This window comes from Cryptomeria japonica, chromosome 3, assembly GCF_030272615.1.
Source record: "Cryptomeria japonica chromosome 3, Sugi_1.0, whole genome shotgun sequence".
Classification (NCBI taxonomy): domain Eukaryota; kingdom Viridiplantae; phylum Streptophyta; class Pinopsida; order Cupressales; family Cupressaceae; genus Cryptomeria; species Cryptomeria japonica.
In genome coordinates, this window is record NC_081407.1 from 39668391 (window position 1) to 39680735 (window position 12345).

Consider the following 12345-nt stretch of genomic DNA (forward strand, 5'->3'; position numbering starts at 1 on the left):
ACTCACTTCAGCACACAAATCCATCTCAAATTATTTATTACAAAATTCATAAAAATTTATGAACTACTATAATGTCTTGTTCATCACCTCTCACTATGACTGTGACTCCCTCAGGAAAGTCTTCTTATTTTTTATTCTCTTCACTCAAAGAGATCTCTTCTCCAAGAAAAAAATAATCTTCATTGGGTCCTGGATCAAACTTTGCGACAATTTCAACTTCATTCTCCTCTCTCATGCCTTCAAGAAGACATGTAATTGCATCACTTCTTTGATCAACAACCAAATCATTCCATTCTACCTCCACTATTGCAATCAATTTATCCCATTGTTCTTCAATCTGAATTAGCAAATTTTCTTTTACATTTTCACATGTATCCTCTAAAGGATTCTCTCTTTCTACAGCCTCATTATCCTCACATCCATTTCCATAATAACATTCAAAAAATAATAAAATTTGTATCATTTACCTTCACCACTACAATTCTTTCTTCACTGTCACTCATTATATCATTCAAACATAAATCAAATTTGGTTCTAACCTCATAAAAATCTGATATTTATCCTTTCCTTACTATTGCAACATAATTTTCAATCTCCTTAAGTCCATCCATTTCATTCACATCATTCACATGCAAATTAGAATCATCATTAAACTCACAAAATGTAAGTTTTACCTTTTCTTTGGTTGCTCCAACTTGGTTGTTTTGTCCTTCAATGTCCTCCATTTCACTCACCTATTTTTTTTTTGTTGCAACCTCTATATTTTCATCCTCCATTTCTTCTAATAGACATTCCTCATCTTCAAGTTCATCAATCTCTTTATATTCATCATCTTCTTCTTTCTCTATGTCACATGCACGATACTTTGCTACTTCTTTCTTTCATGCATTCAAAACATCATTAGAATAAGAAAGATCAACATCACCTCTTTTGTGATGAAGGGCTCTTCTCCTTTGCACCTCTTGTATTTATTCCACTTGCTACTTCAACTTTATAAATTCTTCTCTCATTTTCTTGAGTCCAAGAATTGTCAAAATTCGTCTAATAAAAAAAGCCCTCTTTCCTTTCTCTTTTTCATGCTCAAAGAATGACAAAACCTTAACACAAATCCTCAAATGCTCATCCCTCTTTCAATGTTCACAAGCATTATTGTAAACTACCTCCTTCAACGATTTTTTTACAATCACGAAAAACCTCAACTCCTCAACCCTTTGAAAATTTGTTCTTACAACTTGCACATTCATTCACAAGAAAAATCCACACACCCTCCACCCCCAAGTCCTAGTGCAAACTGCCTCCATTCAATGCTTCTTCCTGCACACTTAGGAACTCTTGCTTTGATGCCATTGATGTAGTACAAAAATAAACTCTAACCTTCTGTCACTTGAACTCATAAACATAAAACACAAAATCAATTGCAGAGACTCTCTACTTTAGATTTCAATAAAAAAAATAACTCTATTAATATCAAATCTGCAAACAAGAATTTACAAACATGATTCTAAAATGTGAAACCTCTGATGCAATACCTAAACACAGCTCATAAACTCAAACTAGCAATACTCTACCTTCCTTCACCGTTGTAAAATCTTTTTTTCTTTTTGTTGCATACTTCAATTAACATTGCTTCCTTTTGCTTATCTATGCAATCATTAATATGCTCATTGCACTTTTCACTTTCCCAACAGGTAGCTCCATTCTCCTCATGTTGCCTCAAACTACCCCTTCTTATTTAATCAGTCTGAGTTTTTATTGCTCTCCTTTTTATCTTAGCATCCACCCTTGGTTAACTCCTGTTTTATTTTGTGCGCCCTCTCTTGGTTCGCTACATACACACCCTCATAGCCACACCTTCTTGGGTTCATTCTCACACTTTTCCCCTATGTTTCCCCCTACTCCTTTATTATTGACCTTATTTCATTTTATAATCTTCCATTTCTACCATACCTCCCGCATACTCCTCCACTTTAGTTAATACCTATTCAACTTCCCTTGACTTCCCAACTATCTCCTTTCATTCTATATTTAATCAGGTAATTTATTACCTATTTAGTTGTTACCAATTCAATTTATTCTTTGCCTTCTTGCAATAACATTACATTAATTCCTCTACCATCGATTCTCCACTCTATTTGCATTAAAGTTACAAACCATTTGAAAATGGAACTTGAATGATCATACGACCCACATGGCACTCCATATCGTATTTTAATGCTCTCATTCTAGCATGGGTAGACATTTTGTTCCTGCATCAGAAAGAGATAGATGGGGATAGAAAGAGGGAGAGATATGTAGAGATAGATATAACTTGGGAAAGATCTAGAGGGGATGAGAAAAGAAGTGAGATAGGCAGAGAAGGAAGAGGGAGGATAAATAGAGGTAGAGTAAGGTAAAGGGAGAGAGATGGATTGAAAAGGTGATAGAAGGGGAGAGGGAGAGATCAAGATATAGCTAAGTAAATAGAGAGAGGGGAGAAGAGGTGTAGAGAGATATGATCTTCTAGGTAAACTTGGGCAAAGTTGTGCATAATGTCAAAGACAACAAGGCATCATTTTATGAAGATTTATAAAAATGTGTTACTCTTCTTAGTACATAAAATCTAAATGTTTCATTAATTACCACTTTTTAAATGTTTCAATTATTTTGGGAGAAAAACAAATGAAAAAGGTCTCTATATACAAAACTTGTGAGCATTTGAAGTTTTGAAAATGAATGATCAAATTAAAGTTATTATAATTAATTTTTTGTGTATAATGTAGTAAATTTAGCTTATCCATTATGTAGGTCTTTGAATCACTTTCCAATGCCTATAAAAAATCAAAATTTCTATAAGAAACACAATTTAAGTGATGCCCATTTTACTAAAGTATGCCTTTTAGGCTAAACAAAACACATATCTATTTCAAACAGATATATGTTTTGTTTTCTAAAATGGATATCTATTTATGTTTGAATATAAATATTCATTTTGGAAAACATAATATAATGAAAATGATTTAGATATTTGTTAATAAATGATATCCATTGCTAACACATCCATCATGGTTTGGTGTTACCAAATCAAAATTAAATTTTGTCTGACCCATACAAAAATTCAAACCTGAATTTCACCTTGTTGACAAAAGTAAAAAAAAATGTTTTTTTTTTCTACTGCCACTTTAACTTGGGGACTACTAGAGTGAGCATTTGTCTCTTTTCGATGTGACACCATTGTTCATTTTCTTCACAATTTGAGGTGGTAGCTTCTATAGGCTAAGAAGCCTTGACCACTTGAAGAAGAGACTATAATTGAGGAGCAGACAATGAACAATCAAATTTATATTTATAAGGATATTTTCAGAGATGAGATAAACTAATGAAATGTGATGCAGGAGCATCCCCGGTTCTTAGCAATCTTGCATCAACCAAAAATATTTCCTTTATGTTTTGCTTTCTATTTTGCAGTTTCAACATTTCCTTTTGTATTTCTCGGATTTGGCTCACCGGATCTTGCGGAGTTGGATTTTGCTTGAGGACTTGATCATCTACCTAATTCCCAAACCGTGGAGCATTTGGATCATTTTTCAACAAGTTATCGCTACCGGTTTCTGAGACAATTTTTTGGTATTGGTTGCCTGGTCGCAATCTACCAGGATCTACCAGATCCCTTCCATAGCTTGCAGAGCCATGAGCATTGATTCCAATGTTCTTTGATGTGTGGTCGACCTTTCCCTATGATCTACAATTCATCCTTTGGATTTTTCAAAGGAATTTCTTTGGTAGAGGACGACCTTGTTCTTTTTACACGATAGGTCTTATTTTTTGGCATTTGATCCTTTTTGGGCCAACCAGATCCCTTTGGATCATATAAATCATTGTAATTGAGCATTAGAATGTAGTTCAGGAAAGAGATAGAACATAGAAGATAGATCCTAAGATTTGAGGTCTTGGTTGTGACTTGTTCTGTAATCAAGCATGTTTTAGCAGGCCACTGAGCCGATTACTGTAACCTGGTTGATTGTAAACAATTTTCGTTATATAGATCATTCAGTTTTGCATTGCCTCCATCATATCTTTGTGTTTCCGTTATGTTTACTCTTGTTGACCTGCCCAGATTGATCTCTTTGAGGTCTCTCCTAACCGGTGACTACATCAAGTGGTATCAGAGCGAGCTTTAATTCTGGAGATTGTGTTGCACTGAGAATTTTTTGTTGTAGGGTGGCAAATTGTGGATCCGATTTGCAACTGTAGAGGACTGGCGTGGAAATGGTGTGAAGAGCAAATATGAATGGTGGAGCATGTGGGAATGCAGACCCCACTTGATAGAAATGTTGCGAGGAATAGAAACACGGTTGGAAGCTATGGAGACATCCCAGAGAAGAGGCCGACACTTTGAAGATGTAAGTGAAGGTGAAGGAGAAGAAGCCTCGACAAAACAAGTAAACCCACCAATGATTGATCTAGATGAAGAAAGGTTTTTGAGGGTTTTTAGTAGGGCTAATACTAAACCTCATTTTACCCCATCGAAATATGATGGAAAGTTGGATTTAGATGAATTGATGGATTGGATCTCAGAGATGGAGAAATATTTTGATTTTGAAAACACTGCAGAAGAAAGGAAGGTGAAATATGCCTGTACCCAGTTGAAAGGTCATGCATCTCTTTGGTGGGAGCGTTTGCAGGTTGATAGATAGAGAAGAGGTAAAGAGAAGATCAGGACACGGGATTAGATGGTTGCTAAATTGAAAACAAAATTTATGATAGTTGATTACCAAGTGAATTTGTTTCAAAAGTTGTAGAATTTGAGACAGAAGGAATCTAGTGTGAAGGAGTACACCGAGGCATTTTACAAGTTGAATATCAGATCCGAACATGTTGATGATGAAGTTGAACAAGTTGCAAGATATTTGAATGGATTGTGGGTGTCTATACAAGATGAACTCGGTTTGATTAAATTGTAGAGTGTTGAAGTAGCTTACCAGTATGCCCTGAAAGCAGAAGAGAAGCTAAATAGAAGACATGAGCAGAGGCAGAGAGGTAGAGGTGGAAGGTTTTCCGGAGGAAGATTTCAAGGAGGAAGATGATATACCAAAGGTAGAGGAACCTGTATGGATTAGAACAAGGACAAGGAAGTGAGAAAAGAAGGTAATTCATAGCAGAAAGATGATAGAAATTTCTATTGGAGGAGAGAATTGGATGACTACTGGAATGAGAATTTTGGAAAAGATGACAAAAGACAAGACAAGAGAGTGTTTAGAGGAACTTTCTATAAGTGTGGAGGAGAAGGACATCATGCTTTCGAGTGTAAGAAGACGGAGAATACTGGAAGAACAACAGTGGTGGAAGGAAACCCCACCAGATCAGCTAATAAACCGGAAGATGGAGAACTATTGATGATGAGGAGAGCTTTGTGTCATACCAGGAGAGATGAAGAGCCCTTGCAGAGGAATAATTTGTTCAAGGCCAGATGTAAGGTATCCGATAAGTGTTGTAAAGTTATCATTGATAGTGGTAGTTCAGATAATCTTGTTTCAGAAGAGATGGTGAATAAGTTGAATTTGGAAATATTGAAACACCCTAAGCCTTATTAGATAGCATGAATTCAGGATGATCATAAGTTGTTAGTAGGTGAGCAATGTTTGGTGAAATTGAAAATTGGGAATTATCATGATGAAGTTTTGTGTGATATTAAATGGAGAATGTGTACCGATTCCAGAGCAATAAACAAGATCACAGTGAAATAACGGTTTCTTTTGCCTAGGATGGATGACATAATGGACTGTTTAAGCGGAGCCAAATACTTTACAAAGATCGACTGTGTAAACAATTTTCATTATATAATTCATTTAGTTCCGCATTGCCTCCATCATATCTTTGTGTTTCCGTTGTGTTTACTCTTGTTGACCGACCCAAATTGATCTCTTCGAGGTCCCTCCTAACTGGTGACTGCATCAAAATGTGTGACAAAGTTATAGATTTTTGGCTAGAGAAATGAATAGCTACAATTTATTCACTTTATTTAGAAATTTGACTTTATTTTTTTATTTTTTAAATTTAAAATAATTTTGATTTCATCTTTAAATTGTTTTGAATGGCTTTTTCTTTATTTAATTTAGGAATGTGCAAGCATAAATCAAGGAATTAAACTTGATGAGGAAGAGATTGTACAATGATCGAATTAATTAATTAATTAATTAATTAGGTGTATATGGATTTAGTAGGAATTGAATAATTAATTAAAATCATAACTTAATTAGTTATTATGAAATGATGTTGATAGTTAAAATGAGATTAATTAATTAAATATTAATTAATCAATATGGATTTAATTAAGAATCATTTAACTAATTATTAAGTTACTAAAATTTGATGGAATCCATGGGATCAATTAATTATTTAATCGACATGGTGATGTTTACCTCAATTAACTAAGATGAAATAATATGGAGGATTAAAGAAGGTGGAGGTATCTATGGTCCACACATTTTTCAAGTTTAGTATAACTTATTTTAATCATTTGGTACATCCTTTACTTCAACATGTTCAATAAAGAAAGGAATTGTCCTTACCAACTTTAAAAATCAAACATGTTTCATGTTTTCCTTTTTATTTCTACATAATGAAATAAAAATGTTTAACTTTCTTAACTTGGAAAAATATATAAAATTTTTAATAAATGAAAAATTATATATCTCCAAATTTATTTGACTTTTAATTTATATATAAAAAAGATTCTATATTTAATTTATTTGAAATTTATTTAAAATCCATGTTTTAAATACTCAGATGAAAATCTTGTACAATACAAAAATAAAAATGAAAAACAGAATATTAAATTATACATATTGTTAAGAAAGAATATTAAATTCCTTCCCCAAATCAATTTCCTTGGAACATTGAAAAAATTAACAATATAAAATGCCAATACGTGTTAATCAAACAGCAGTACAACAATTGCAGTCGAGAGCAGAAGAAGTGCAGGTTGCTTAATTTGATCAAATGGAAGCCTCGAAGATTTGCAGGTTGCTTAATTAGATTATATTATATATTATATTATTAAAATTGTTATATTTGTATTTAAATTGGGAGTGTAATTTTGTTTCTTATGTTCAATGCTTTTCCTTGACAGGGCTGAAGAGAACATCACCTATTTTGTGGGCACAGATCTCATTTCAGAGGCTTGGAATGCATGCCAAAATGCTTACAAGTCCAGAGACTTCTATAAAATTGAATATAAAAACGTTTTAATTATCGCATTTAGTGGTGCTCCAAATTCAAGAGATTATGTCACTGACAATGACTTTGATGAATGCGATATAAATTATAATTTAAATGATGAATTCAACTGTCTGGTAGACGGTGATTCAGAAAACCCAAAGCCAGCTATGGTACGAAAAGCGTTTTTGGACAGATTTCTTTGCACGCTGCGATCATCTAACCTCAAGGCTAAGGTTAGTATTACATCTAACTATTTCAAATTTTTGAAGACCGTGATTGTTAAACAGTGGGAGAAATTGTCCTAATATATTTTACACGATATTTTGAATGAATTATTTTGTTTAAATTGGTTTGTTTTGTAATTTATTTAATGGATTGAATTTTAATCTTTTTTTGAAAGTTCTAATATCAAATTAAGTAAAAATCTAGATTTTACATATTAAAATACATCAGATTTGTAATCAAATTTTTTTTGTTTGAATTTTATTTTAGTGCTAATGTTTTAATCAATCACAAAATTCAATTTGAGAAATGAATATTAAATATCTATGAAATATTTACAATATTCAAGGAATCATTTTGAACAAATTATGTAATCATAGATCTCCCTCTCCCTAACAATCTCTCTTTCACTTCCTCTCTCTCCCTAACTCTCCCTCACACTCTTTCCTCCCCCTCTTTCCCTCTCTCTTTCTCTTCCTTTCATCATCTCTCCCTCCCTAACTCTCTTCCTCTTCCTTTCCCACCTTTGTCTTCTTTTCACCATCTCCTCTTTTATTATTTCCTCTGCCTCTTCCCCTTCTCGCCCTCTCTCGCCCTGCCTCCTTCACAACCTGTCTTCTTTCACCATCTTTTTCTTGCTCCCTCCTTAAATATTTTTTAATTATTTAACTAATTTTTCAAGTGAAAAATCTAGGTATAAGAGATAGTTCCACAATCTATCAATAGTTTTTTATTAGGTAAGTATGGATTTTGAAAGGGCTTTGATCCTTTTTACAAAAGAGAAAGATTAAGCCTAACAGAACACGGAACAACAACAAAAGACACAACAACATTAAAAAAGAACAATCTACCAATAATTGTGTCTTCTTACTTTCTATCATTAAAATAATTCAGATATTACAAATTGAAAATTGAACTTGTTAAACTATTATTACTATTATTGAAAGTAAAAAAGAACATAATAACACTACATAAACTGACATGTACAACATAGAACATTGCACCCACCAGATTTCCTAAAATTTCCTCTTTTAACATCTATATTAATCTTCTGAATCGTCAGACAGTGATTTTCCCCTCAAAAAATCTTCTAGAAATATTTAAAAAAACACTTATCATTTAGGCCTTACATCTTTGGATAAGAAGTATACCTCTTAGTGTCGTTTGTATAACTTTTGAGCTCTTTCTATTTTGGGCCCAGAGACCTATTCATAATGTATGCATATGCTTTTGGAGTGCAAAGAAGACCTATTCGTAATGGATTTGGCATAAAATCCTGTTGATTATAGTTAACATGAATCGAACCCCATCCCATTGAGAAGCCCTCAATACTAACATTGGTATTCTCTGTTTAGAGTTAACAGCCCAGATGATGAGCAACTAGTTATTGAGCTTAGTTATCCTTTGTTTTCTTGGCAAAATAAGTTTTGATTTCTTCCAGTTTGCCATTTTGCCGAAAACTTCTCCTTGAGAGAGGGTACAATAAACCAAAATCTCTGATCGGTGTTCTGGTGTGGAAGGTCTGCTTGAGGGAGGCTATAACATATCAAAAAATTGGTTAAGTTCCTCAGCCACCCCTCAGTTTTTGATATTTCAAGTCAAATTATGGAGGTTCAGTAGATCAGAAAGTTGTGAGCGCCTCACCAAACACTTGATTTGGGGTTTTTGCTGATTTTGAGTCCAATTATTAAAACTTGCTGTAGAAAGCCTATAACGAATCAAAAATTGACAGTGCCTCACCCAACAGCCAGTTTTACATTTTCTTGTGGATTTGCATCACAAGTATATTGATTTATTTTAGGAATTCTTGATCTTTAATTAACATGATTCATACAATTATAGAACTTCAGTTTCTCTGCTAATAGAAGCTCTTTCATAAATACATTCTAAAACAAACTTCTAAGCACTTCTCTTGTCATTTTGTTTAATTTTTGTTGTTTATAATCCTAACAAAGCATAACCGTGCAGATTCTCGAAGTTCAGAAAGATATTGTTGAGAAGAAAACTATAATCTTCACTGGCCATTCCTTTGGTGGAGCAATAGCATCCCTGTGGACACTCTGGACACTAGAGAAACGCCATAAAATTCCTCCATTGTGCATCACATTTGGGTGTCCGTTAGTGGGAGACAAGATATTTGCCAAAGCAATTGAAAGAGAAAAATGGTCTCACTACTTCTGCCATATAGTTTCAAGGAATGACATTGTCCCCAGAATTTGTTTCTCACCTTTCAAGTCACCATTCATCTCCAAAGCCCTGGACGAACTATTGCCCTACTGGTACGATTCCATGAGGAATCGGAAGGCAGAAAATCAGACCAAGGTTGAAAATCAGAGCAAGGTAGAAAATCAGAAGACAGTCCAAGATGGAAGCCATCCACTCTCAAAAGAAAATTCTCAGGAATTTATAAAACAGGTAATCAGTGATGCTTCTCAAGTACTAACACATGAGACTACAGCTCTTGTTGTGGGACCTGCTAATTTGGTAGGAGGTGCTGCGAAAGACCTAATAAAAAGGAGTCCCTACAGGCCATTTGGTTATTATGTCTTCTGTTCCACCAGTGGCAGTGTATGCTGTATAGAAAACACAGAAACTGCACTGCATATGTTGTATTTTGCTCTGGAAAACAGCAAACTTTTTGGGGCTTGCATTATGGAGCACATAGAGTATGATAAAACAATAAAACACATATCCAAAAGTTCAGGTCTAACAGCATCATATTCAAAGACTGTCAAGTCTGACAAATCCTCGGCAGATGATGTTAGAATTGATTTGCAGTTGGAAGCAATGGGGATTGGTAATCAGGTAAAACAAGAACTTAAATTCTGTAATTTTGTTTCCGTTTTTATAAGTTTTCTCACTATATTGTGAGTTCAGAAAGGAACAGAGTTGTGATAAAAATAAATTAAAATAAAAAATCTTAGCCAAATTAGATTTTCAGATTCCGTTAATTGTAACAATGACTGATTCAAAATGAACACAGCAAACCTACCAACATAAGATGCCAACATAGTCCTATTAGCATCGTTAATGTTCTCATTCCCCCAGACCTAATACTAATTTAATGCCTATTAGCCCCTTCCCACTCACTAGATAGATAGACTGAGAAAACTACAAGAGAGAGAACCACCCTAAATATTGACTATGAAACTATTATATTTACTTCACATTTCCTTTCAAATTAGACCATTGATAGGATTCTTTTATTGACAGACACTACACTCTACAGGCAACCCACAGTCACACTCTAAAACAATATGTTGATTGAAAGAGTAGTGAAATATTTGTGAAACATACCTTAAATAGCTCAGATTTTATTTATGAAATGTTCTCTTCATAAGCTTTGGAACATCAATTAGATGAACTAGTCTGAAAGTAAAGATTCTGCCCCAAGTGTCCTTGGACTTATTCCAGCCATATCTCTTCACTTCTCGATTTGTTTCATTCGGAAATGAAAGCCTGTCCAAATTCTTGGTAAAACACATCCCAATATCCTGTTTCTAGTGATTTAATAACATAACACTAACAAATTACATTTTTTTGTTGTTGTTGTTTGAACAGAATACTCAAGCTTGGCTTGGATTAAAGACTATTGAAGAAAATAAGAATAAATTGGCTATAAACATAGACCAACAAATTGTAAAGTTGGACGAGATGCAGGAGTTCATGGCCGAGTTGGAATGGTATAAAACAATGTGTGAAGGCAATCAAAGTAACCAGGATAAGGATTTGAATGCAAACAAACAAAGTTACTATGAGTGCTTCAAGACAAACAAAACAGAGAATGATATGAAGGCAAACAAAAACAGGGTCAAACTTGCTGCTTTCTGGGATAGAATAACTGAATTAGTGGAGAAAGAAGAATTGCCAAAGGATCTGCAAACTCAAGATAAGTGGATCAATGCAGGGACTGAATACAGATTGCTTGTAGAGCCTCTTGACATTGCACATTATTATCGCCTTGGTAAGCATGAAGACTCTGGGTCTTATATTGCTCGTGGCAGACCTAGACGTTATAAACTTCTTCAGAAATGGTTGGACGACAAGAAGAAAAAAAGTGGAACAGAATCAGTGACACGATCCAAACCACCTATCCTTACACAGAATTCATGTTTTTGGGCTTATGTTGAAGAAGCTATTAATTCCAGCACTGATAAAGAACCAAAAGACTATAAAATGCAACTGGAGAACATGGTGGCTCGCCATGAGATTTCTTCAGAAGATTTATCCAGTAGTACCATCACGAACTGGCAGAATAGCCTATCAAGCAAGGCCGGCTGAAATTTTCCAAGACCACCTAACAATTTGAAAATTGCACTCTGGAAGAAATGGATTGATATGGTGTATACAATTACAATATAGACCGCAGGCTAGAGTATCAGAGATTTTCTATCGCCTAATATCAGGAAAGAGAGTATACTGGATATAGTGGCTATATGTATAGGATCATCAATGTGTGTTTATTACTAAGCAGTTTGTTGTGTTTTTATTACAATGTAAATGATTTGGGAAATAAAAGTATGGTTCACATTTCTTATACTATAACTGAAGTGGTTGCAGTTCAGTAATGGAGGGAGTTTGTTCATATAAAGCCCAACAGGGTTCCATGCTTGCTGTGTGCCTTGTGGCCTGGTTTCTCACCCGGTTACGGCCTGTAGACTTGATGCACATTGTAAGCTTTTTGTTTAATATAGTTTTATGATGAGGTGGTACTATTGAATATTATAATCACATCTTATTTCTATGTCTAAATCATTTAAAACATTTAGTAATGGTCATGGACATCTTATAATCATTCAAACTTATTAAAAATCTGTTAAAAATAATAATATTATTAAATATAAAAAGTATAAAAAAAATGAAAAAATAATTTATTATGAAATGTGTCGTTTCAATTATTCTGAAATAAAAATTCGCTCATAAAAA

General features: G+C 33.9%; 1 protein-coding gene across 1 annotated transcript; it reads left to right on the forward strand.

The window, feature by feature from the left end:
- The first annotated feature begins 6933 nt into the window (after positions 1 to 6933).
- Positions 6934 to 11956, forward strand: LOC131054995 (lipase-like PAD4). Its single transcript, XM_059218044.1, has 4 exons — positions 6934 to 7001; positions 7109 to 7430; positions 9388 to 10224; positions 10981 to 11956. Exons 1-4 carry the CDS (start codon positions 6979 to 6981, stop codon positions 11698 to 11700), a joined length of 1902 nt encoding a protein of 633 aa, XP_059074027.1. The 5' UTR covers positions 6934 to 6978; the 3' UTR covers positions 11701 to 11956.
- The last annotated feature ends 389 nt before the right edge of the window (positions 11957 to 12345 follow it).